General features: G+C 41.6%; 1 protein-coding gene across 1 annotated transcript in view; it reads left to right on the forward strand.

Moving 5' to 3' along the window:
• Positions 1–1,729: 1,729 nt before the first annotated feature.
• The window catches only part of SLC35D2 (solute carrier family 35 member D2), a 44,536-nt gene continuing 18,642 nt past the window's right edge, over positions 1,730–27,623 (forward strand). Inside the window, exons 1-8 of the mRNA XM_075276693.1 lie at positions 1,730–1,921; positions 6,182–6,215; positions 7,840–7,926; positions 14,208–14,275; positions 17,054–17,125; positions 22,687–22,755; positions 25,379–25,481; positions 26,343–26,435. Of these exons, the coding sequence (XP_075132794.1) occupies positions 1,803–1,921; positions 6,182–6,215; positions 7,840–7,926; positions 14,208–14,275; positions 17,054–17,125; positions 22,687–22,755; positions 25,379–25,481; positions 26,343–26,435 (645 nt within the window). The 5' untranslated portion in view covers positions 1,730–1,802. The remainder of the gene's footprint in view (positions 1,922–6,181; positions 6,216–7,839; positions 7,927–14,207; positions 14,276–17,053; positions 17,126–22,686; positions 22,756–25,378; positions 25,482–26,342; positions 26,436–27,623) is intronic.

The raw sequence follows: 27,623 nt of genomic DNA on the forward strand, positions 1-27,623 counted from the left end.
CTTTGGGATTATTAACTTCATTTAATTTGTCTTCAATCGAAAACCACAAAAAGAATAGTCAAAAAGCCAAATTGGATATAATTCAACACCAAACATAAAAAACGGGGTGGACAAAAGTATTGGCACTGTTTGAAAAATCATGTGTTGCTTCTCTTATTTGTGTAATTAACAGCACCTGTTACTTACCTGAGGCACCTAACAGGTGGTGGCAATAACTAAATCACACTTGCAGCCAGTTGAAATGGATTAAAGTTGACTCAACCTCTGTCCTGTGTCCTTGTGTGTACCACATTGAGCATGGAGAAAAGAAAGAAGACCAAAGAACTGTCTGAGGACTTGAGAAGCAAAATTGTGAGGAAGCATGAGCAATCTCAAAACTACAAGTCCATCTCCAAAGACCTGAATGTTCCTTTGTCTACCGTGCGCAGTGTCATCAAGAAGTTTAAAGCCCATGGCACTGTGGCTAACCTCCCTAGATGTGGACGGAAAAGAAAAATTGGCAAGAGATTTCAACGCAAGATTGTGCGGATGGTGGATAAAGAACCTTGACTAACATCCAAACAAGTTCAAGCTGCCCTGCAGTCCGAGGGTACAACAGTGTCAACCCGTACTATCCGTCAGCGTCTGAATGAAAAGGGACTGTATGGTAGGATACCCAGGAAGACCCCACTTCTTACCCAGAGACATAAAAAAGCCAGGCTGGAGTTTGCCAAAACTTACCTGAGAAAGCCAAAAACATTTGGAAGAATGTTCTCTGGTCAGATGAGACAAAAGTAGAGCTTTTTGGGAAAAGGCATCAACATAGAGTTTACAGGGGAAAAAAAGAGGCCTTCAAAGAAAAGAACACAGTCCCTACAGTCATACATGGTGGAGGTTTCCTGATGTTTTGGGGTTGCTTTGCTGCCTCTGGCACTGGACTGCTTGACCGTGTGCATGGCATTATGAAGTCTGAAGACTACCAACAAATTTTTCAGCATAATGTAGGGCCCAGTGTGAGAAAGCTGGGTCTCCCTCAGAGGTCATGGGTCTTCCAGCAGGACAATGACCCAAAACACACTTCAAAAAGCACTAGAAAATGGTTTGAGAGAAAGCCCTGGAGACTTCTAAAGTGTCCAGCAATGAGTGCAGACCTGAATCCCATAGAACACCTGTGGAGAGATCTCAAAATGGCAGGTTGGAGAAGGCACCCTTCACATCTCAGGGACCTGGAGCAGTTTGCCAAAGAAGAATGGTCTAAAATTCCAGCACAGCATTGTAAGAAACTCATTGATGGTTACTGGAAGCGGTTGTTCGCAGTTATTTTGTCTAAAGGTTGTGCTACCAAGTATTAGGCTGAGGGTGCCAATACTTTTGTCTGGCCCATTTTTGGAGTTTTGTGTAAAATGATCAATGATTTAATTTTTTTTTTCATTCTCTTTTGTGTTTTTTCATTGCAAGCAAAATAAATGAAGATATTAATACCAAAGAGTTTGTGCTTGCAATCATTTTCTGGAAGAAAATGAGTATTATCTGAAAGAATTGCAGGGGTGCCAATACTTTTGGCCAACACTGTAAATGCACATCAGAATGCACCATTCACTATGAGGAAAGCTGCACAGCTTTGTGATTATACTATATATCACTCCTCTTCCTCCCAGTTTGTGAGTCACTCCCTCCGCCCTTTAGAATACCTAGCACCTGTTCTGTGAAGGTGGGGTCAGGTGACTCCAGTGTGTGCTGTCACTTTACATAGCCGGGATGGCTGTGCCAGGACTATAGTGCAGTCAGTGTCCTGGGCCGGCTGGACCTTCACCCAGAACAACATGTCTTGCTATACAGAAGCTGTGTCCTCCCGTGCAGCTCGGCTCCTCTCGGCTCTCTTCTATGGAGTGAGCTCGTTCCTGATTATCCTGGTTAACAAAAGTCTTCTCACCAGCTACAGGTAGGAGGAGAATATTACAGTGTGACTGTAGTACATTGTGTAAGTGTGGGGGCTGCCGCACCATTAACCAGTGAGTAATAAGTCAGATTATTGTGAAATCTGGGAAGGTGGCTGAACTTCAGAGAGCAGGCTGGCTTTACACACAGAGTCAAAATACCTGTTTGAGGTGATAAAACAAAAAGTGCTCTCAAACACGTCTGACAGTGATCTGGTATTGTAAGCCAGCAGTGGTCCAGCCAGAAATCCTTGTTACAACGAATATTTTTCTACAAATATTTTTTTGTACCTGTGCATAAATGTCCACATCATACAAGTGAATTTTAATGAACTGAATACGTAAATATTGTACGATTTTCCAGTTTTTCTGAAGGTGAATTTGTTTTATTTATTAGTGGTTTTTTTTGTATTCATAAGTTTTTCTTTGGATTTTTCTCATGCTCTAGTTTTGATTTCAAGGAGAATGAACCCCCAAAATACACAAGTTAAAAAGTTTATGTATTTTGCACCATTTTACCATAGATGAGTTCTGGAATTTTATTTTAACCCTTTCATGACCAGGGATTGAGGTTGAGCCGATCTTGACTTTTCAGGATCAATTTTGAAATCCGATTTCCGATCATTTTTCATTCGAACCCGATCTCAATCCCAATTCCGATCCCGATGCAAGTCAATGGGATTATTTTACTAATCGGAGATCGGATTTTAAAAACAATCCTATTCACTATACAGCATGGAATCTAACAACTGAACGCTTTGTTAGAATCCAAGCTGTATAGTGATTTTTTTTTAATCACTAAGTAGCCAGAGGATTTTTATTTAATTCTCTGGCTACTTAGTCCCCCCTGGTGTCCCCTTACCTGCAGAGATGGCTGGTCCGGTGCCCGGTGTTCTCGTTCTTCTTCGCCTCGCTGCCCCCTGCCTCCCAGGTTAGGAGAGTGTGGGCAGGTTAGGAGAGTGTAGGCGGGTACTGGGAGGGGAGACGTCACGTCTCCCCGCCCTGTACCCGCCCACACTCTCCTAAGCCACAAGCCCCGCCTTCTTCCTAGCTCTTTAACACTAATCTGGGAGGCGGGGGCAGCGAGGCGAAGAAGAACGCCGGGCACCGGACCAGCCATCTCTGCAGGTAAGTAGCTACTAGAGATGTTAGCTAGTCTCCCATTAGAATGAATGGACGCAGCTGGCGCACAGGGGGTTAAGGCTGTGTGCCGGCTGCTTCCATTCATTCCTATGAAACGGCAGCTGAGCCTTCACGCTGAGTATACACTCCGCTCAGAATGAGCGGAGCGTATACTCAGTGTGAAGGCTAACATTGTTAGCGTTTCCCACAATGCTTGGCCAGTAGCAAAGCATTGTGGGAAATAATCACCGATCTCGATCCCCCTAAAAAGATGGTGTTCGGAATTCCGATCGCGAAATTTTCTCAATCGCCGATCGAAATCCGATCTTTTCCAAACACGATCACTCAACCCTAGTTGGGAGAGAAGACAAGATAAAAAATACAAATGCAACAACAAATGTATCTCCAGATAGGGACACTCCTGGTAGGGTCTATCAAATGAACTAAACAAGTATAGAAAAAACAAAAGGAGGGAGCCACGAGTAAATGATATTAAGCCATGGCTATGCGCCCCTAGGTAGTGGGAGACAAAGTTATGGAGCCCTAGTGAAGGGAGGAGAAAGAACCGGCTAACTCCAGTCAAGAAGCAAGAGGTCCAGAATGCAAGTATGGAGTTCCCTTGAAGTGAGAGTGCAACATAAAACTGCACAGACTGTGCAGTTTGGTGGGAGATAGGGACCAGGATCCCACAGAAAATGCAGCAGAGTTCCGAAAGTTCAGGGGAGCAGGGGGATCTCCTGCTGTAAATCTGGGGAGGCAGGTTGGACCATGGGATCTGGCTTCATAGCAGGGTCCAGTGGGGAGAGAGGAGGAGAGGGCACATTGCTTACCTGAGATCCCAGGTCCCATCAACACATGGAGGCGGAAGATCGCACCAACCATTACATGGAGGAAGCACATGCCAGGCATACTAAGGGCACAGGAGACAGCAATAGAGGCATCGTAGAGCTCAAGCACTGATGATGACGAAGTTGCTGAAGTAGATCAAGAGATGCAGCAGGGTGAGGAGACAGAGATCATTGTTCTACTACCAGCCATGGAAGGCAGTATTGGCAGGCTGTGCCGCATGATGCCAGCCTTGGCCATTATCTTCAATGTCCAGGGCACGCCCCTCCCTAAAATTTTATATTATTAATTTCTTAGACTAATATTTTGTTTGTTTGTTTCAAAACGCATAGAGCTTTCTATAAAACTAAAACAGATCAATTTAAGGAAAAACTCCAGTAATTTATTTGTACATATAATGCTAACTCGCCAGAATATTCTACAATTGCAGTTTGTTTAATTGCAACTCAGTTGCATCCATATATTTTAGACAGTTGTGTCATGTGATCACTAACAGGACTGCCAGTCTAGGCCATTGTTCTATGTGAGCTAGAGGGGAAGCAATCCTCTGCATGGATGGATTATCTTATTGGAAGAATAGCACATAGTAATCCATTCTGTACTGCTGGAAAAATTGATACAACCTCTCTGTAGACTTCTATGTAATATCAGATGTCTGGTTGCAGTAGGAGTGATAGACGTTGTCTTCAGCCACAGTCAAAATGAGGCAGATATATTAAACTGTCTAAAAGAAAGCAACCAATCACAATTCATCTTTTATTTATTTTCATGAGCAGAATATAGAATGAACATTGCGCTGACTGGTTGCTATGGGCAATTAAGACAGTTTTAATAAATCTGCCCTCGCAGTCTTACCAGTTGCAGGCGAGCTGACATATTACACAAGTGAGGCAGTTTCTAGGATCAAAAGTGTCTTAACTTGCTGTTTTTTATTTATTTTTTGTCAATCACTTACTACATAATCCTAGAAGTTACAGTGGAGCGGTTGCCTTTAACAACCATTCAGATTAGTACACTTATTTTCAAAAGACCGTGGACAGATGGCAGATAGATCCCAGCATGGCTACCCCTCAAATTCTGACTTACTTCTCAATCCTTGATCCCAGCATCGTTGGCCCAGTGTTTGAATACGGACTTTCAATAAAGAGTTGTTGTTGTCGAACCTATCAGGTCAAGTGCGGTTCTTCCTTGGAGCTACCCTTATCATAAGGAGGTGTTATTGGTCGGTTTTACACATTATTTCACTTCCCAGTTTGGGCCATGTAAAGGACTGCTGCTGTTCACACCTGTTGCTACCTCATACCCTGGGACTATCCCATCAATCCTACATAGTAGAACAGCTCAGTGCATCCCTTTTCTAATTTGTTGTCCGATTTATTCATGGTCCTCAGTAGGGTTTCCCTCTAATGTCTAGTCCATAGCATGTTATCACTTGTATACCGTGGTCCTTAGGTTTCTTCCTCCTCCTAGATACCAGCAATGCTACCACTCTTATACCTGGTTCCTAGAAATGCTTCTCTCTCATTCCCAGACCACAGCATGGTTTTAAAGGGGTATTCCCACGTCTCATACTCACCAGTCTTCACTGCTGTAAAATCTTCTTTCTTCCTGGTTTCTTGCGTAATTTGGTGGGCGGGGTTTCACATGCAACCTGCCGTGTAGCTCCACCCACCACATAGCGTGATCCTATGGGGCGGCTGAAAGGCCTGTGATGTCATCAAAGGTCCTCAAAAAACACTATATGCACAATATTGGACTATGAAGTACAGGCATGAGCAACTCCATTCTGTGTTACATACAGAGACTGCCTGTCTCTGCCATAATGAACACAATTGAATTAGCTAGCCTGATAACTGGGAGAACAGAAGACGAGTTCAGAAATGAAAGCAGCTCACCTCCTCTATCTAAGATCAGCAAGCTAGGTCATATGGTGTAGACACAGGAATAGCTAGAAACACAGGCTCGCTTCTTAGCACTTAGCCCCTCCTCCCTCCCCCCTGAGAGCAGGCAGATACATCACTTGACTTTTGAGCAGATAAGTCAAGGGCTGTGTCAACAATGAATTGCATAAAGTAAGATTTTGGACAAACAAAGCAGTTTTGCTGAAGCAGTGTATTTAGGAAAAGTCTTAAATCCACATTAACAAGCAGTATAGATAGGATCTTTGTGATGGGACAACCCCTTTAATGATTGTAATCCTAGTCTGGTAAAATTTGTTGATTATTATTTGAATTGTAAATAAATGTAAATAATCTGTTCTTCATTGCCAACTGTTTTTTATTTGTATTTTTTTTAAGGTTTCCATCCTCCGTTTTTCTTGGGGTTGGCCAGGTAGGTCTACAAGTAAACTAAAGTCCCAAAAACTTTGTTGTCAGGATTATATAAATACCCTGCAGCATCTTTTCCTATAAGTATGTATTCTTCATGTCTGGAGCTACTGTCAGTGATTCATGACAGGTGACTTTCGAGAGACTTGTTTTCAGAACATCAGTAAATGTTATAGATGAGCGGAGCTAGATTCGACCTGAATGTTCAAAAAGATTTGGGTTTGACCCAAAGCTTTGGGAGTTCATCGCCTATGAACTGGAAGTGAAATTATATTCTGGTGGGCGTCTCTTCAGACAGTTATACTCTCCTCCTTCACCTCTTCTGGGCCTCCAAGTATAATCCAGCATTCTCTCTGGGACTTCTTCTTGCCTCTTTCAGCCTCCTGGTAAAAAAAAGAAAATCAGCCTGGGATCACCACTGAGGCCTGGTCTCAGCAGTCAAATGGGGAGCATTGTCATGATGCTCGGCTTGCCCCATGTGACTGCTGAGGCCCAAGAGCAGACCTTACCAGCAAACATGGGGCTTGTGACGTCTCCCAAGAGGCCAGAAGAGGACCCAAGAGTATTATAATTTCACTTCCTGTTCTATCTGAACAAGTTCAGTCCAAAACAAATGCCCTTGTTGCACCAAACAGCTCATTTGCATATAAGGGTAAAAATGTATTATCTCAACAATGGAAGAACCTTTCAGGAAACACAAAGACAGCATTGTATTCACATGAACCTTGACTATCTAGACTCTAGTTCTTATAGTTCAATATGGACTGTTCTGGCAACAGACTGTCTTTAAAGGGATTCTATCATTAAAATGGTATTTTTTGTCCCTAACACGTAGGAATAGTCTTAAGAAAAGCTATTCTTCTCCTACCTTTAGATGTCTTCTCCACGCTGGCGTTCAGTAGAAATCCCGGTTTTCTTCGGTATGCAAATGAGTTCTCTCGCAGCACTGGGGGCGGTCCCCAGCGCTCAAACAGCACTGGGGGCCATCCTCAATGTTGTGAGAGAAATCTCCAGCGACGCCTCTATCTTGTTTTGGAATGCCCTCTCCCTGTGTTTTCTTCTATCCTGGGTTTCAATCTCCTAGGCGTCAGGCAAAGCCGACTACGCATGCCATAGGCCACAAGAAAATGGCCGCTTACGCAGTAAGCTGTGTAAGCGGCCATTTTCTTGTGGCCGCTTACACAGTAAGCTGGTGTAAGCGGCCATTTTCTTGTGGCCTGTGGGCATGCGTAGTCGGCTTTGCCTGAGGCCTAGGAGATTGAAACCCAGGATGGAAGAAGACACAGGGAGAGGGCGTTCCAGAAGAAGATAGAGGCGTCGCTGAAGATTTCTCTCGCAGCATTGAGGATGGCCCCCATTGCTGTTTGAGCACTGGGGACCGCCCCCAGTGCTGCAAGAGAACTAACTTGCATACCGAAGAAAACTGGGATTTCTACTGAACGGCGGCGCAGAGAAGACATCTAAAGGTAGGAGAATAATAGCCTTTCTTAAGAGTATTCCTACGTGTTAGCGACACAAAATGTCATTTTAATGATAGAATCCCTTTAATCCAAAAAAAAAAAGAAAATCTGTTGAAACAAGCACATTATCTGTGAACTAATATTAAAGTTATGTCTTTACTTTATTAGATGGGATTCACACTTCTTGTATTGTACGTAGGAAAGGTGAAAGGAATAATCTCATTTCCAGATTTTGACAGAGAAATCCCAAGAAAGGTGAATATTTACTTTATTTATTGAAAAATATATCATGCTGCAAGTTTTGTGCTAGACAACTGTTGACCTGTAAACTTCTTGATCCCAAAGGTTCTTTTATGCATACGTCACAAGATTTCAGATCTTCCTCCTTCATTTCACTTTTGCCATATTCTTATTTCCGCAAAGGTTTTTTATGCATTGACATCCACTTTAATTCCACATAAGTGTTAGGGTATATTCACACAGTATAATGTCCCATAGCTGTCCCTGCACACAGTGTAACATTCCATAGCAGCCTTTCTAGACATTATAATATCCCACCATGTTCCCTATGGTGTTCATTGCAAATATTGTAAAAATTTCAGGTTCTGACAAAATTTGCTGGGGTACACCATCCCCAAACTATTATTATACTCTGGGGTCTTTTCAGAAACCCATAATATAATGACCTGAGGTCCAGGGGAGATGAAAAACCTAAAAAACAGTTTTTGTTGCCTCTCCTGTTCTTGGCACGACACCCTGCTGTTTACGGCCCTCTTCAATGACGTGACAGGCATGGGTTAAACTTGTGTAGTTTCGCCAGTGGGAGAGGTGAGTAACACTGTTTTTTGTTTACACCCACTCCTTTGGGCCTCTTATCATTATACTGTGGGGTCTGAAGAGACTCTTATTACCGATCCTACTCCTGTTCTCGACTGTCTCCAGTTCCCCTTCTTCCCATCCCAGCGATGTGATATGAGATGTATAGGGCGTCCTGGAGGGCAGAAGGGGAAGCAGAGACAACCATGAGCAGGAACAGGGATCTGGAAATAAATAGGGCCTATTACTTGCAGGGGTTACTCCAGCAGGTAATGGCCTATTTAAAAAAAAACAGCAGAGGCCCACTGGACCCCCTAGGGTCACCGACCCCATGGCAGCAGCTACGGAGGTTCTTGTTGGGCCAGATCTGCAATGGACTTAATGTGATGTTTCACATATTATGAGATTATGATTTAATTCTTTTCCCTTACATTAGTGAACAAGTCATAGGGCGTTGCAGTGATCTTTAGTAACACAACACCTGCACCCTGCTCAGATCAGCTTTTCTTCTAGTACAGGAAGCTGATAGTGGATGGGCAGCAAATGGATTTGGGGTTGGAAAACCTCTTTATGTGCTTATATTTTTAGGTAACTAGGACGGGAGGAGGGACCCAGGCACTTTCTTTACACAGGGTCCCTCCATGTTGGGTCCGAATTCTCTTCACGAAAATACACTGTCACTGTCTGATAACCGGACCACAATATTTACGAGAATATAATCTGGCCACAACAAGTAAATCATCTCTGAGTTTGAGCATAGAAAGTTTACGTATTCATGGTAACATCAATCAGCAACTGTCACCACTGAGATAATTACAGAAATTTATAAAACTTTGCTAAATTTTTAACTTACATTTGCAAAAATGTTTAACTTTTAATCTTATACATTTTTAAATATAGTTATGTTTACGGGAATAACCCTTTAACCCCTTAAGGACCCGGCCATTTTTTGGTTTCGCATTTTCGTTTTTCCCTCCTCACATTTCAAGAGCCATAACTTTTTCATTTTTCAGTTCACAGAGTCACATGATGGCTTATTGTTTGCGGGACAAATTGTACTTTGTAATGGCATCATTCAATATGCTGTGCAATGTACTGGGAAGCTGGAAAAAAATTCAGAATGAGGCGCAATTGGAGAAAAAATGCATTTGCGCCATTTTCTTATGGGTTTAATTTTTACAGCGTTCACTGTTTGGTACAAATGACATGTTACCTGTGTTCTATGTGTCAGTACGAACGCGGTGATACCAAATTTATATAGTATTTGAAATGTTTTGATACTTTTAAAAAAATGATAAACTTTGCAAAATAGAAAAAAAAATTTGTGTCATCATGTTCTAACACCTGTAACTTTTTCATATTTCCATGTATGGAGCTGGTTGTGGTGTCTTTTTATGCGGGACAAGATGACGTTTCTATTGATACCATTTGGGGAAAGATCTGATGGTTTGATCACTTTTTATTCAATTTTTTATAGGAGGCAAAGTGTTGAAAAAAACGCTTTTTGGCGGTTTTTATTTTTTTTGCCGCTACGCCGTTCGCAGTACGGGATAAATGTTTTAATATTCTAATAGTTCGGGCATTTTGGAGCGCAGGGATACCTAATATGTTTATGTTTAATGTTCTTTAATTACTTTTATAGCTAATCTAGGGAAAGGGGGGTGATTTGAACTTTTATATTTTTTTTATTTTTTTAATACTTTTAAAAACTTTTTTTTTCTTGTTATACATTTATGATCAGACCCCTTAGGTACCTTGAAACCTAGGGGGTCTGATCGCTCATACTATTCACTGCAATACTACAGTACTGCAGTGAATAGCAGAATCCCAGCACTTCTATTAGACGATGCCTCTGGCATCGTCTAATAGATCTAGTGCAGAGACAAGCCTGGAAGCCTTCAATAGGCTTCCGGCTGTCATAGCAACCGATCACCGCCCTCATGTGACGTTCAGGAGGGCGGCGATCGGCGAAACATGGCGGCGCCCATGCCGCCGGCGCCGTTTACACACTGCGGTCACGTTTGACCGCAGTGTGTAAAGGGTTAACAGCAGCGATCGGCTCGGGCACCGACCGCTGCTGTTATTGGCAGGTCCTGGCTGTATGATACAGCCGGCATCTGCCGTGTATGGAGCGAGCTCAGCGTGTGAGCTCGCTCCATACATCCCCATGCGACCCATGACGTACAGTTACGTCAAGGGTCGCTAAGGGGTTAAAGTATATCCTTATTTAAAAAAAAAATAAAAATCTCTCAACTTTAGAAGATAAATAACAGTAGTAGAAGATAAAAAAAAACTGTAGTTTTCTATCAAAATATTACAACAGAAAAAATAGTCTTGAACTTGGCAACCATTCTGAGCTCTGCTTTCATATCTTGTACTGCTCTGGTAAAATTAAAGGGGCATTGTAATTAGTTGATATGGACAACTAGTTTACAAACTTTCTCAAAATGGAAACTTTTTTGTCCCACCCCTCCCCACCGTCATACTGGATCCCATTTGAATTCAGCTATATTGAGCTTTCGAGTTCTGTTTTTCATCTATAATCTGCCTCTGCTCTGCTTGTTCTTTACTTGTTATATTTTCCTGCCTTTACTCACAACTTCTATGTCTCCTCCCTACTTACAGTCGGCTTCATGTTCCCCCTCACAGATATTGTAGCTTCACATTTCCCTCACACTAAGCTATGTTACCTCCATGTTCTTTTCCCAACAGACAGCCTTTCACGTGTATATTGTACAATAAGTTCCGTACCTGCATGTGACTTCTTACCTGACTGTGATATCATGAAAGGCCCTACTGTCTTGCCTAAACTCAGGACAGATGTTGTAATAGAATGGGTAAAATCAGGTGTTGGCTGGTATGCTATGGATCCAGTAAGTGGCGCTGCCTAGTAGTATGAGGCATCACCTTCTTTATCCATGTCATATCAGATTGGTACTAAAGGCCCCAGCGCCTTCAAAACTAATCAATGCACCATTTTGGGGAGCATCTCTGGCGCTCAGAATGAGATCCTATTGAAGGCTATCAGGCTTGTCTGGCATTTACTTTTATTGCAGGCAAGCGCTGATATTTTACAATGTATTACATTAGTGATCAGACATCCTGGGGTTACAAGACCCCTAAGGGGGAATAATTATAGTAGTAAAAATAAATTAATTAAAAATGTGCCAAAAACTAGGCTGTGTGCTGTATATCAAATTTATTATGAGTGTAAGAGCCTGACAAATGCGTAGGGCTTAAAGGGGTATTCCCATCTACATAATTATTTTTTAATTTGTAGATGATTAAAAGTTAAACATTTTTGCAAAAAGTAATTAAAAATTCTGCAGAGTTTTAAAGATTTTCTCTAACTTTCTTAGTGGTCACAGTCTATTGTCTTGATCAGTTGCTATTGGATACGACCACCAATGCAGAAACTTTCTAAGGTCATAAAATCAGCCATGATTTCCTTATTGTGGCCGGGATATCTTCTGATACATGTGGTGTCCCTGCCTGATAACCCAGCTACAATAAGAAAATCATGGCTGGGTTCCTGACAAGTCCCAGACCATAGAAAGTTGCTGCATTAGTGGTCGTAGCCATGGTAACCGATCACGATAAAAGACTGTCACCACTAAGAAAGTCAGAGAAAATCTTTAAAACTCTGAAGAATTTTTAATTACCGTATTTTTCGGACTATAAGACGCACTTTTTTCCCCCAAAATTTCGGAGGAAAATGAGGGTGCGTCTTATAGTCTGAATGTGGGATGGCCGCGCTACTGCCACCACTGGTTTTCTTCAGCGGCAGGAGCGTGACAATACTGCAGGCCCCGGCAGCTAAGACACTCCCCGGCATCCGCCGGTCTATTACAGCAGATTCCGGGGACTGTCTTAGCTGCCGGGGCCTGCAGATTGCCACGCTCCTGCCGCTGAAGAAAACCAGCGGTGGAAGTGCGGCCATGCTGCAAATCCGCTCCTCCTCCACAGGTCCCGGCAGTCAGTTAGCCCCGGGGCCGGTCCCATACCTTTAGTGATGCAGGCCGGCTCCTGCACGGCGAGGCTGCAGGAGCCGACCTGTTCCGATGACAGCCGGAGGCCTAATGAAGGCTCCCAGGCCTGTCATAGATATATATTACTATCGTGGCTGGTCTATGACCCTCCGTGATAGTAATGTATAGAATCTCCCATAGACGGCAATACATGTATTGCCGTCTATGGGACTTGCAATCAAATGATTGCAGGTTCAAGCCCCCTAGGCGGGGGATAATAAAATAGTAAAAAAAAAAAAAAAAAACACTTAAAAAAATATAATAAAAAATAAAATAAATAAAAGTTCACCTCCTTTCCCTAGAATACATATAAAAGTATAACATTACTGTGAAACATACACATTAGGTATCCCTGTGTCTGAAAATGCCCGGTCTACTAATATTTTTATGTACAGTGAACGTCAAAATCAAAAGTGCTAAACTGCCGGGTTTTTCTCTCTGTTTTGCCTCTGAATTAAATAAAAGGTGATCTAAGCAATATACATTTCCCAAAATGGTATATCTAAAAAGTACACCTGGCCCCACAAAAAAAAACGCCCTATACATCCCCGTACAGCTGCAGGGTCACCTGTCAATGTGGCCTTGCAGCTGTTCCAAAACTACAACTCCCATATATTAAATATTTTACCATTTTTTGCCTGAAAATTTTTTTTCCCTATTTTTCTCCTCTAAAACCTGCGTCTTATAGTCCGAAAAATACGGTACTTATATTTGCAAAAATGTTTAACTTTTAATTATCTACAAATATAGATAGGATTATGTTCATGGGAATACCCCTTTAAGTTTGGACTTAGTGTGCCAAAATTCTGGTCCAGAATAAGTCCCTTAATAGGTGCTATAAACATACGCCTGAGATTCCGCTTAAATTGGGCAGAAAGAAAAGTCCTACGAGCAGGACTTTTTTCTCCGCCAAATTCAGTATAAAATTGACGAAGAAGTTCAACTCCTCGACAACTAGTTATTTATATAAATAATTATATATATATAAATTTATATAATTATATATATATATATATATATATATATATATATATATATATATATATATATATATATTATAATATAAAAATATCTTTGTCAGTATTTTCCACGTATTCACAAATACTTGCAATTCAGAACACAAATTCAGATTTATGGAACTGGATTAGTTTAATCATAGTATAGCCAGGATATCTAATGTTATATTAAAAAATCTGTGAAAAGCAGAAATATCATAGGATATCATAAAACAAAAGTATCAGAAGACAGAAGCAAATCATGTTAGCGTTCTAATGCAGAAATATAAATCCAATAAAATTTTGAATATAAAGTCAAATATCAATTTCTGTAATGGGGGTGATTGGTATATTGTTCTCAGGCATTCAGGGGTAGGATGTGATACGATAGCCGTCTTGATGATTTTTTAGTATCTCTGTTTTGTTTTTTTTTTGTAATAAACGCAAACAAAATGTTGGACATTTAAAAGGTATCTACTGCTGTGGTTGGAAACATTCACAAAACATGATAAAAGCATATATGTTGGTCAAACTGGAAAGATTTTATAATATTATGTAATTGTATAGCTTGGGCACAATACCGACAGCGAACAAATGTACAATGTGGATGTGTAAACTAATTGTAATAGATGAGTCAGGTCACTAATTTTAATTATGGCAACTCTTGATACTTATCATCACTTGTTTCTCTTTCCAGTTATTTCCTTTGCCATTACTTTACATTGGTAACCATTTAACAGGATTGTCAAGCACACAGAAACTAAGGTAAAGAAAATATTTTAATCCTCTGACCTAGCTTAATGGAACTACATGTATATAAAGTCATGTACATAGCCATAGAAATCCCAGCTACATTTAGTGATGTTTGCCAGGAACTCTGCAATTTGGCGTTCACAATGGACATTATTTGCAATGCACTATGACAGACCGCCTAATCTTGCAACATCAAAAACATCTTAGTTCAATTCTATTTTCTTTTTAAAGGAGTGTTACAGTTTGTATTTTATGGTATAACTAAGCTTAACATGACAATCCTTATTGCAACACTTTCTTGTCTTGGCCCGTTTTGGCCCAGATTAATCTGCAATTGAGAATTCATGGGACCAGCTCCGACACTGCCTTCACCAACTATGGTTTTGCAGGATCTACAAGCCCAACTGGAACAAAATGTGCTGCAGACTACCATACAGACCCTATATGCCTCCATGCCTAAGCATAGCTTATATCCATGCTACAGGCAGGTCAATAGGGACCTAAAGCCTCCTTTCAGTTGTACCGTTTTCTCCTATAAACCTTTTATTTCGATCTCTTGTTGTAATGATATATATATATATATATATATATACAGTCCTATGAAAAAGTTTGGGCACCCCTATTAATCTTAATCATTTTTAGTTCTAAATATTTTGGTATTTGCAACAGCCATTTCAGTTTGATATATCTGATATATACTGATGGACACAGTAATATTTCAGGATTGAAATGAGGTTTATTGTACTAACAGAAAATGCGCAATATGCATTAAACCAAAATTTGACCGGTGCAAAAGTATGGGCACCTCAACAGAAAAGTGACATTAATATTTAGTAGATCCTCCTTTTGCAAAGATAACAGCCTCTAGTCGCTTCCTGTAGCTTTTAATCAGTTCCTGGATCCTGGATAAAGGTATTTTGGACAAACAATTCAAGTTCAGTTAAGTTAGATGGTCGCCGAGCATGGACAGCCCGCTTCAAATCATCCCACAGATGTTCAATGATATTCAGGTCTGGGGACTGGGATGGCCATTCCAGAACATTGTAATTGTTCCTCTGCATGAATGCCTGAGTTGATTTGGAGCGGTGTTTTGGATCATTGTCTTGCTGAAATATCCATCCCCGGCGTAACTTCAACTTCGTCACTGATTCTTGAACATTATTCTCAAGAATCTGCTGATACTGAGTGGAATCCATGCGACCCTCAACTTTAACAAGATTCCCGATGCCGGCATTGGCCACACAGCCCCAAAGCATGATGTAACCTCCACCAAATTTTACAGTGGGTAGCATGTGTTTTTCTTGGAATGCTGTTTCTTTTTGGACGCCATGCATAACGCCTTTTTTTATAATCAAACAACTCAATTTTTGTTTCCAAAATGAAGCTGCCTTGTCCAAATGTGCTTTTTCATACCTCAGGCAACTCTATTTGTGGCGTACGTGCAGAAACGGCTTCTTTCTCATCACTCTCCCATACAGCTTCTATTTGTGCAAAGTGCGCTGTATAGTTGACCGATGCACAGTGACACCATCTGCAGCAAGATGATGCTGCAGCTCTTTGGAGGTGGTCTGTGGATTGTCCTTGACTGTTCTCACCATTCTTCTTCTCTGCCTTTCTGATATTTTTCTTGGCCTGCCACTTCTGGGCTTAACAAGAACTGTCCCTGTGGTCTTCCATTTCCTTACTATGTTCCTCACAGTGGAAACTGACAGGTTAAATCTCTGAGACAACGTTTTGTATCCTTCCGCTGAACAACTATGTTGAACAATCTTTGTTTTCAGATCATTTGAGAGTTGTTTTGAGTAGCCCATGATGCCACTCTTCAGAGGAGATTCAAATAGTAGAACAACTTGCAATTGGCCACCTTAAATACCTTTTCTTATGATTGGATACACCTGGCTATGAAGTTCAAAGCTCACTGAGGTTACAAAACCAATTTTGTGCTTCAGTAAGTCAGTAAAAAGTAGTTAGGAGTATTCAAATCAATAAAATGATAAGGGTGCCCATACTTTTGCACCGGTCAAATTTTGGTTTAATGCATATTGCGCATTTTCTGTTAGTACAATAAACCTCATTTCAATCCTGAAATATTACTGTGTCCATCAGTTATTAGATATATCAAACTGAAATGGCTGTTGCAAACACCAAAATATTTAGAACTAAAAATGATTAAGATTAATAGGGGTGCCCAAACTTTTTCATAGGACTGTATATACTGTATATATATATATATATATATATATATATATATATTTCTTATAAATTTCATTACATTCACATATAAAGTTTTATTAAATTTCAACAACTCCTTGAAGCAATATATATATATATATATATATATATATGTGTATGTTTTTCTTGACAGTGAGTGTACTTTGGTGGGGCTGCTGAAATTCCTTTGCACTGCCCTGGAGAAGCAGACACAGGAAAATTTCCATTATCCAGTTTTGCGCACAAGATTCTTGTGTAATTTTCACAGAAATAGGCACGTTATGTTTATCAAAAAACATTGCAGAGGGCATTAACAAATATACTGACTAAACATTGACTTTGAAGTTGAGCAAACATTGCACATTTGTCTAGTAGATAGAGATGTGAACATGTTGCGAACTAAGATACAGCTGTAGCAAAGTTAACATAAACTTCTGCAATTGGTTAAACTGCTGCAATGTTATTGAAGTTATCTTTGCTACATCTGTATGTTGTCTTGTCTGGGGTATAAGGTGCAGCATCTGTAGTTCTAAACATATCAATTATCCAATAATTTAACAAACATGTTTTTCTTTACAGTTTACCCATGTTTACAGTTCTTCGTAAATTTTCAATTTTGTTTACACTTATCCTTGAGATGGTCATTTTAAGGTGAGTATATTTTACTGCAATATCTAAATGTTCAATAAGGTTTTAAATATAACACTATATTGTAAAACATATAAAGAAATTTGGTGAGGCCAGTAGATTGAGCCAGGTACTCTTTTCCTGCAGTCTATACGGATAAATGGGTACTGTTATAAACCTTGGTGGTTTACAGTAGTGAAGTGGCTTCTACTAACATCCATAGCAGTCTAGGCCTATAAAGTGGTTAAAGCTAACATCTCTGGTGATCTTGGGTAGTAAAAGGGGATCATTTCAACATAAAAAGTGATCAAAAGTCATACATACCAAAAAATGGTCTTAAAGAGGACCTTTCATCACTTGGTGCACATGTGGTTTTATTCATAGACGAGTACTGGGGGTGTTCCTCCCCCTCTCACAGTACAGCGCTATAGGTACTGCTGTGAGGAGGGGCGTTCCTGACTGACTGTCAGGGACGCCCTTCTGACGGTGAAGAGTTACGGTACTGGCACCAATTGCTCTTCACCTGGGGCACAGAGCGTGAAAGCCGACATTGCGCTGAATTCAGCGCACTGTCGGCTTTCTAGTGGTATATAAAACCGCATGTGCCCCAAGTGATGAAAGGTCCTCTTTAAAATTCTCTGGATTTATCACAATGACTGATTCTGCATGATAACTCTGGTACATCTTTAGACTGTCAAGTAAAAATTTATACCACCAATTAGTTAGGTTACTGTAAGCCAGAACTGGGGGGACACATTGTTGCATCTTAAATAGGTTAACCGGGGTTAAGGTTTTATAGTCTATCTATTGCCTGTATATAGACCATGTGCTATCACCCATTTAAGTCAGAGGGAGCTAATACAGGGACTGAGCTTTGAATAGTGTATAGGACACGAGCTGGAAGGGGCTCCGTAGAGCTGGTTGGTGGCTCTTTAACCCTTACAAGATGCAGCCATTTTTAATTCCTGTGCTTTTTTTTTTTTTTTTTTGCTCTCTGTCTCACAAAATCCACAGCTCTTTAATTTTTTTCATTTACATAGTCATATGAGGGCTTGTTTTTTGCAAGATAAATTGTACAGAATAATATAATTTCGAAGTACAATGTACTGCAAAGCGGGAAGAAAATCAGAGTGGGATAGAATACCAGATTTATATTGTTTGTTATTTTTTTTTTGGGGGGGGGTTTTGTTAATGTTTTTTTGAAAATAAAAATGCTTGGATTTGCCGTATTAGGATACTGGTAATTTTTACAAGGCAATGTGTAGTTTTTATATAAACCATTTTGGAGAATGTATGATGTTTTGATCACTTTTTATAACATTTTTTTGGGAAGTGAAGCAGTAAAAAAATAAGGGTTGATTCTACCGTGTTTTTATTTTCTGCTATGTCGTTCTTTGTATGGAATAAACATTTTTATATACTAATAGTCTGGGAATTTTTGGACTAAGGGAGCGTTCACACTACCGTCGGTGTCCGACATGTAGTGTCCACTCCTAGTGTCCGCTCAAAATCTGTCACGGACACTAGGAGCTCCTAGTGTCCGTGACAGATTTTGAGCGGACACTAGGAGCGGACACTACATGTCGGACACCGACGGTAGTGTGAACGCCCCCTTAGAGATGCCTAATGTTTTTGTTTATATATATATATATATATATATATATATATATTATATATATATTTAAATGCAGATTGTGAGCCCCATATAGGGATCACAATGCACTTTTTTTTTTTTTCCTATCAGTATGTCTTTGTAGAGGGGGAGGAAATCCATGCAAACACGGGGAGAACATACAAACTCCTTACGGATGATGTTCCTGGCAGGATTCAAACCCAGGACTCCAGTGCTGCAAGGCTGCAGTGCTAACCACTGAGCCACCATGTTGCCCCTGTTTTTATTGATATTTATGTGATCATCTAGGGAAAGAGGAGTGATTTAAACTTTAGAGACCTGGCAGATACCACACACGTTTCTTCTGTGTGGGCGCCATAGTAGGGCGCCAGGATGTACATGCACATTTTGGTGTGCATAGCGGAGACTTGTCTTTAAAAAAAAAAAAATATGTCTAAAACTAACAGCGTTTTTATAAAAAAGAAACCAATCACAATAACACTGCATTCACTTCCTACAGTGCTTTTTTTTTTTTAAACTAAGCTATGTTGTGATTGTTTGGACAACTAAAACACTCTTTCTTCTAATAGTTTTCATAATTTTTGGAGAAGATGTAAATTTTTTTCCTAATTTTATCCATTGTCCCCAAGCAGATAGGTCACTGGGGAGGATCTTATCATAACTGATCTCCAATAGCAGGCTATATACTGAGTGTAATTTAGTTTTCCTGTTCTCATTTTGGAATGAGAAATGCGTTGGCATCCAATTAAACAATGAGAGTTAAAGGTAGATTGTGTGTTTTCTAAGAGTATGAATCTCACAGATGTAGGGTATGTCAACCTTTAAACAAAGACTTCTGATCCTCGCTTGTGTCTCTTCAACAACTTGCTGAACCAGTTAAACATCATATCTTTTTTCTCCGACCCATTTAACATTAGATTCCTTGTATTGAAGACTTGGCTTGGAGGAGCAGTTTTTGAAAAAGGATACTATAATCATGTGGTCTAAGGAGCTGCTAAAGAGGCACAAGATTGTGTTAAAAGATCACTTTGATATCCCATTTGTCATTCCTTATATTTGTTAGGTTAATGCTTTAACCCTTTAAGGACAAAGCCTAATTTGGACATTAGGCCTTTTTTCCCTTTCAACATGGCTTTATAGGGCTTATTCTTTGCTTGTCACAGCTCTTCTAGACTCTAGACAAAAAAATATACTGTGTTTCTCTGAAAATAAGGGTCTTAGTTTTTGGTTTCGAAAGATGGGTTAGGGTTTATTTTCAGGGGATGTTTTATTTTTTTCCATGATCAACAGTCCACTCACCAGACCCTCTTAGATCCAAAACAAATAGTCTGTAAGTGCCATTGTTGGATGGGCTCTCCCACAAATATCTAAGTCACTCCAGTTAAAGGCACGTCATTGTCTGGCCCATCGCCATTGCAGCAGTGCTCCACTGCAGCCAAGTGTAGCAGTTAGCTCCCCTTGGTGGTAGCAGCCACAATGGAGTGATGCCAGCGGGACTACCCAATCTATGTGTGAGGAGCCAGTACTACCCTTATTGTTGTGGAAAACGATCTCACTAGTACCATCTTGTGCCGTTAGCTCCCTTAAAGTCAAAGTCCGATTCTTTGGGGGTGCAATTTTTAGGAGTGCCACAGATTTTACAGTCAGGCTAACAGCAGGGAAGTTCATAAAATCAAAACAAAACCAAATACCAGCAGCTGTGGAATCTCCAATAGCCCAGCTCTGTCATCCCTCATTGGTCATTGTTGACTTTTCTAAGCAATGCTGTTCCACACATCTATGACCATTGCAGGTAATCTCTGGCCTCATTGTTGATGCTAGATCCGCTGCAAGAGTCAGCTGCCTTAACAGATGTTGCCTTTATTATATTATAACAGATTATCTTTATTATGAGTAATATTAATGTGCCCGATATACAGTGGCGTAACTAGGAATGGCGGGGCCCCGTGGAGAACTTTTGACATGCCCCCCCATCCCCACCGACACTGACGCCGAAGACCTCGACCGAACCCCTCCTACGCATTTCTGTGCGTTCTATTATGCCCCATAGTGGCCCCTTAACACAGCATTATCCCCCATAGTGGCCCCTGCACACAGTATTATGTCCCTTAATGGCCCCTACACACAGTATTATCCCCAATAGTGGCCCCTCCATACAGTATTATGTACCTTAGTGGCCCCTGCAAACAGTATTATCCGCCATAGTGGCCCCTGCACACAGTATTATGTCCCTTAGTGGCCCCTGCACACAGTATTATGTCCCTTAGTTGCCCCTGCACACAGTATTATCCCCCATAGTGGCCCCTACACACAGTACTATGTCCCACTGTGGACACCCATAAACAATTATTATACTCTGGGGTCTTTTCAGACCCCAGCGTATAATAATTGGAGACCCAGGGGAATAAAAACATAAAAAATTACTGTTACTTACCTGTCCCCCGGCTCCTATGCTGTCTTCTCTGCTGCCTTCTGCAGGCTGGGTTCATGTGACGTCAGAGACGTCAGGAAGGAGGCCTGGCAGGATCGTGGAGAGGTAAGTAACATGTTTTTTATGTTTCTTACCTTTCCCGGTCCGCCAATCATTATACTCAGGGTCCGAAAAGACCCCCGAGTATAAGATAGCAGCGGTAGCGGCTGTCACCGGGCCCCCAATGTCCCGGGCCCTGTGGCAGCTGCCTCCGCTGCTATGGCGGTAGTTACGCCACTGCCGATATATTAAAACATCAATGCCACCTAGGTTCAGTAAAGTTTGTATGTAGGTCAGACTTTACCATGATTTTTGGCCCATGAGCAATTTATTGACCTTTTGGAGGGGGAGGGGGGAGTAGTGTCTCACTTGAGGATGGTGCTTTGTCTCAGACAGGCACAGGTTAACTAAAATTAACTTGGCATAGTATTGAGGCAATGAGCTTGATGGTTACTAACCGCCTTAGAGAGAGGCAACTGGCATGATGGTTACAGTTTGCCTCTCTCTCAGCACTTCTTGGCAGAGACATTGAACATGGTGTTTGCACTTCTTGCCAGAGACATCAAGCTCGGCAGTTCCATTTCTTGCCAGAGGTACTATACTTATAGCACATTGTTTCATAGGAACATCATCAGGCTCTTGTCAGTAGCAATTTCAGCATTTATGTATAATTTATCTACACTTGTCTTTACAATCCATGCTTTGTTGATTTCAATAGAGTGCACTTGACTGGATTCTCTGGAGTAGAGGAATAATATTGAGGCGCATGTTTGGCACAAGGTCCTTTCTCATGCTAAATGTATGCCTCAAGCCCCAAACTGTGTCTTGCCTGCCTTATTCTGTAAATGTGGGTATTACATGGCGGGCCGAGGTCACGCTAGTTCCCTCAGACAGACTTATGAAGAGGCCGCAGCCTGTTCATAAATCTCTTGGTCCCTGCTCCAGTTGGGCCGTTTATTAAGACTTTCCTATGGTATTCCCCAGTGTGTGTGTTTATAGTAAATCCTTCAGGGCTCATGCTAGGCTTCTTTAATAGCCATTGAATCCAGAAATCAGTCATCTATATATATTTAATATAATACCGTAGCAACCACTATGACAGGGTTTTTTTTCCACTACTGCACAGCTGCAAGGACACCAGCAGGACAAACCAGTTATTTTGACCACTTAATACTAAGCCCACTATATAAGATGACACCCGCTATAGAGTGGTGCACTGTAGACAACCCTTTATTATAATGTATACTACTACACATTCTCATTATTCACATCTTGGTAAATTGCTATGAAGTGAAACAGTGACATCTGCTGGTCATAGAGCAGAATTTTTGTTCTGCCTGGCTGTAGCTCTATACTGTAGTTTACTATTTTATAGTGTCAGTCCAAAACAATTTACCTACTGTACTTTACTGATATAAATACATGTGCTTCATTAAATTCTCAGTTTGCTTGAAAATTCATATTTGCATATTTTCTTCACAGGAAACGATATTCATTATCTGTTGCACTGAGTATATTTGCAATTGTAATGGGAGCTATTATAGCCGCAAGGTAAGAGTTTATCAACATATTTTTAAAGAAGTCTGTATACTCCTGAGTTTTCTTCTTTTTGTGTAGCACAATACTTACTACACAGAAATTCTTTAAAAACCTCCTGAAAAACCCTTTAAAGGGATTCTATCACTAAAATCACATTTTTTCTCGATCGATTAAGAAAAGCTATTCTTCTTCTACCTTTATATGTCTTATCCACGCCGCTGTTCGGTAGAAATCCTGGTTTTCGTCTGTATGCAAATGAGCACTCCCACAGCACTGGGGGCGGTCACCAATGCTGTGAGAGAAATCTCCAGTGACGCCTCCATCTTCTTCAGGAGCGGCCTCTCCACAGGGAACAGCCGTTCCTGAAGAAGATGGAGGAATGGAAACCCAGGATGGCAGAAAACACAGCTCTTCTTCCGTCCTGGATTTCAAACATCTAGGTATGCGCAGTCAGCTCTGCCATCAAGCCTCAAGCAGAGCCGAATGCGCGTGCCCGGTAGCCACAAGAAAGTGACCGATTACACAGTAAACTGTGTAAGCGGCCATTTTCTTGTGACCGCTTACACAATAAGCTGGTGTAAGCTGACATTTTTTTGTGGCTACCGGGCATGCGCAGTTGACTCTTCTTGAGGCCTGATGGCAGAGCCAACTGCACATGCCTAGAAGATTGAAACCCAGGAGGGAAGAAGACGCAGGGAAAGGCTGTTCCTGAAGAAGATGGAGGCGGCGCTGGAGATTTCTCTCGCAGAATTGGGGATGCCCCTAGTGCTGTTTGAGTGCTGGGGACTGCCTCCAGTGCTGCGAGAGAACTCATTTGCATACAGACTAACCAGGATTTCAACCAAACGGCGGCGCAGAGAAGACAGCTAAACATAGGAGAAGAGTAGCCTTTCTTAAGGCTATTCCTATGTGTGATTGAGAAAAAAACTTGATTTTAATGATAGAATCCCTTTAAGGCTAAGGCACCACATAGCGAGCCTCATTGCTTTTCACAGAAAGTCTGCACAGTTTTCTTCTGCAGAATTTCTACTTTCATTATACCTATATGGAAACCGCCAGCATTTCCATAGGTATAATTGACAAGCTGCAATTTGCAAATAATGCAAATGTTTTTCAAATCACAATATCATACCTCCCAACTTTTGAAGAACTGAAAGAGGGACAAAATGTGCGGCAAATTTAGCCCCGCCCATTTTTGTGTTGACTCCGCCCACTCGTTAATTTTTCATGTGCCCGCACACAGTATAATCCTCCTACAGTCACCCGTAAATTATATGTCCCCCCTCTATCTCTCCTCCAGTTTCATATACACCCTTCATCTGCCCCCAGTTTCATGTCCCTCTTCCATCTCTGCCCCCAGATTCATGTCCCTCCATCTCTGCCCCCAGATTCATGTCCCTCCGTCTCTGCCCCCAGATTCATGTCCTCTCCATCTCTGCCCCCAGATTCATGTCCCCCATCTCTGCCCCAGATTCATGTCCCCACATCTCTGCCCCCAGATTCATGTCCCCACATCTCTGCCCCCAGTTTCATGTCCTCTCCATCTCTGCCCCCAGATTCATGTCCTCTCCATCTCTGCCCCCAGATTCATGTCCCCCATCTCTGCCCCCAGATTCATGTCCCTCCATCTCTGCCCCCAGATTCATGTCCTCTCCATCTCTGCCCCCAGTGCCATGCCGTCCTCTCCTTCATCTGCCCCCAGATTCACGTTCCACCTCCACATTAAACTTACCTTCTCCTCCGCTCCCTCGCCGCTCTCTGCCCGCCTCTCTCGCTGATACATGCGGCTGAAGGAAGGAGCTGACACAGGTCAGCTCCTCGCTTCGCCGCTGCCCGCCTCTCTCCCTGACACATGCGGCTGAAGCTGCTCGTGTGCTCGCTTCGCCGCTGCATCTCTCTCTCGCTGACACATGCGGCTGAAGCGAGGGGCTGACCTGTGTCAGCTCCTCGCTTCGCCGCTGCCGCCGGCTCCTGGCTTGTACATCGCGTCTACAAGCCAGGAGCCGGCGGCAGCGGCGAAGCGAGGAGCTGACACAGGTCAGCTCCTCTCTTCAGCCGCATGTGTCAGCGAGAGAGAGACGCAGCGGCGAAGCGAGCACGCGAGCAGCTTCAGCCGCATGTGTCAGGGAGAGAGGCGGGCAGCGGCGAAGCGAGGAGCTGACCTGTGTCAGCTCCTAGCTTCAGCCGCATATGTGTTCAACTCAGATCTGCGTCCTCTGGACACAGATCTGAGTTGAAATCGGGACATACCTCCCTCCAACCAGGACCGCGGGACATGTCACCCAAATCGTGACTGTCCCGCGGAAATCGGGACGGTTGGGAGGTATGCAATATTTCCACTGCAGATTATTTTCTGCAATGTGTGGATGGTGCTACCCAGGATCCCATCCACTTTGCAGGGACTGTTAAATGCCGTTGCAAAATTATGGTGTTTACATTACATGGGACCCCTTCTAGATCAGAATAAACAAAAAGAGTGGCGTTCTCCTCACTAACCCCGTCGCTTCCACACTGGTCACACTCATACTTGAATTTTTAAAGCACATACTGTCCAGACAGCCTCTTTAATAAGTGTTCAGCATTAACAAATTCTAGCGTTGTGAACCTAGTGTTTCAATGAGTATTTGTTTTTCAGTTTCGATCTTTCTTTTAATTTGGAAGGATACACCATTGTGTTGTTGAACGACTTATTCACAGCGGCCTATGGGGTTTATACCAAAGAAAAAATTAATCCCAAGGTAAAAATTAGTAATGCAAATAAAGTTTTATACTGCTGACATCCATCTTCTTGATTTTCATGTTTGTTTCACTTGTTTTTTTTTTAAATCTCCCCATTGAAGTAGCTAGAAAAAAGTTTTTTCCTCCAATTTATTTTAGACTTTATAGCCCATTTCATATTTAACCAAGGGCAACATCTGCAGGGAGTTTGTATTGTTCTTCCCATATTTGTGCGGATTTCCTCTGGGAACTCTGGTTTCTTCCCACATGCCAAAAATATACTGACAAATTGGCTTCCTGTAAGGGTGCATGCACAAGATGTAACGCGGCACTGATTCTTGCATGATAACTCATGTAAGGATCAGCACTGCAAAACAGAATCCCATTGACTGCAATTGACTTTAGCGCGCGTAACAACTTAAAATCAATGGGATAAAAAGCCTCCCATTGATTTCAATGTGTTACGCGCGCTAAACAGAACCCATTGAAGTCAATGGGATTCTGTTTTGCAGCGCTGATCCTTACACGAGTTATCATGCAAGAATCAGTGCCGCGTTACATCGTGTGCATGCACCCTAAAACAACTGAACATTGTGGGTCTGCCATTGCACCACCCGCATTGCTCCTGCGAGATGGAACTTGCGTGATGTGAGCCCTCCTACACTCCTGCATGTCTGCAGCGCAAGCAGAAAAGTTATAAAAATGTCAGGGCTGCACGGAGGTGGTTGCTTTTAGTGGAAATGGACTCCATTGAAATTTGGGCCCTCTAGCAGCTTCCCTAGTAGCAAATCAATCTGTATGTGCTTTCTGTCTTCAGCATGAAAATAGAGACACCCCTTTACTTATGTGATTGATAATTTTCACCTTGTGTCACTTTGTAGGAGCTGGGTAAATATGGTGTCCTTTTTTATAATGCTGCTTTTATGATCTTGCCTACATTTCTTTTAACCCTCTGGACTGGTGAATTTGAGAAGGTAATTTTTTTATTATGGGTATTAATATTTTCAAACATGGTAAGGGCTAGTTCACACGGGGACATGGAGGAGGATTTTGACAGTGGAATCCACGTCATAATCCTCCTCCATACTATGTTAGTCTATGTAGACTGCTAGCAGAGAAAAAGAAGCGACATGACCTTTCTTCAGGCGTTCTCCGCCTGAAGAAAGCAATAGAAGTGAATGGGAGGCGAAAACCGCGTGTTTTTATCTGCGCGTTTTTTGCAGCCCATTTACTTTACAGGAGGGGAAAACAGCCTGGCTTTTTTTAAAGCTGTTTTTACAAAAAAAAGCTCCAAAAAAAGCTTGGCAAGGTCCAAAAAAAGCTTCCTAATTAGGAAGCTTTTTTTTCCAGTGCCAAAATAAGCCACACGTTATTTATGTGTGAACTAACCATAAATGTATCAGATAATCGCGAGTTTACTCTTGACATGCATTTGACTGTTTTTTATGTATATTCCACATTAAACACATTTATAAAAATGAAATGATAAATGTAATATTCTAAAATATTACCCTACCACCAAAAAATGACAAGAATCTTAAAAAAATAAATAAAAAAAATCTTGTATTTTGGCAAGATTTATAGTATAATACTGTGTCAACAGATCCAGAAGATTCAGGGTTTTTTTTCTTTTCATTTTAAACAATGTATATGCATAGCAAAAAAAAAATCTGTTCAACCAGTGTCTTAAAACCTTTCTGTCTAGAACATTAAAATCTTAAGATGAAGGCTGAAATCATATATAGTTGAATGCATACAAAGAACAAGGAGTCTTGACCTTACTCAAGTGCTAACACTGTAAGGTTCATTCACACAGAGTTTTTTGGTGAGGATTTTGACGCTGAAAATCCACGTGGAAAAAAAGCCTCCCATTGACTTCAATGGGTTCCTTTTTTTCCGCTACCGATTCTGAGGCAGATTCAGCGTCAAAATCAGCGCCAAAAAACTGTGTGAATAGTCCCTTAGGCTGGTTGCACAAGACCGTGTGCTAGCTCCTGGTCATGATTGAATCGGAGCTGCCAAAGCACAGCCGCAAAACCAGACAGGAATAGGTCCTGCCCTGAGTTTTGCGGCCCGGATTGAAAACAAATGAGTCAGAGTGTTATCTAGGAAAAACCAGATAGAACACTGAACTACGCCACGGTCGTCTGCAAGGGGCCTTA

Source organism: Leptodactylus fuscus, chromosome 1 (genome assembly GCF_031893055.1).
Source record: "Leptodactylus fuscus isolate aLepFus1 chromosome 1, aLepFus1.hap2, whole genome shotgun sequence".
NCBI lineage: Eukaryota > Metazoa > Chordata > Amphibia > Anura > Leptodactylidae > Leptodactylus > Leptodactylus fuscus.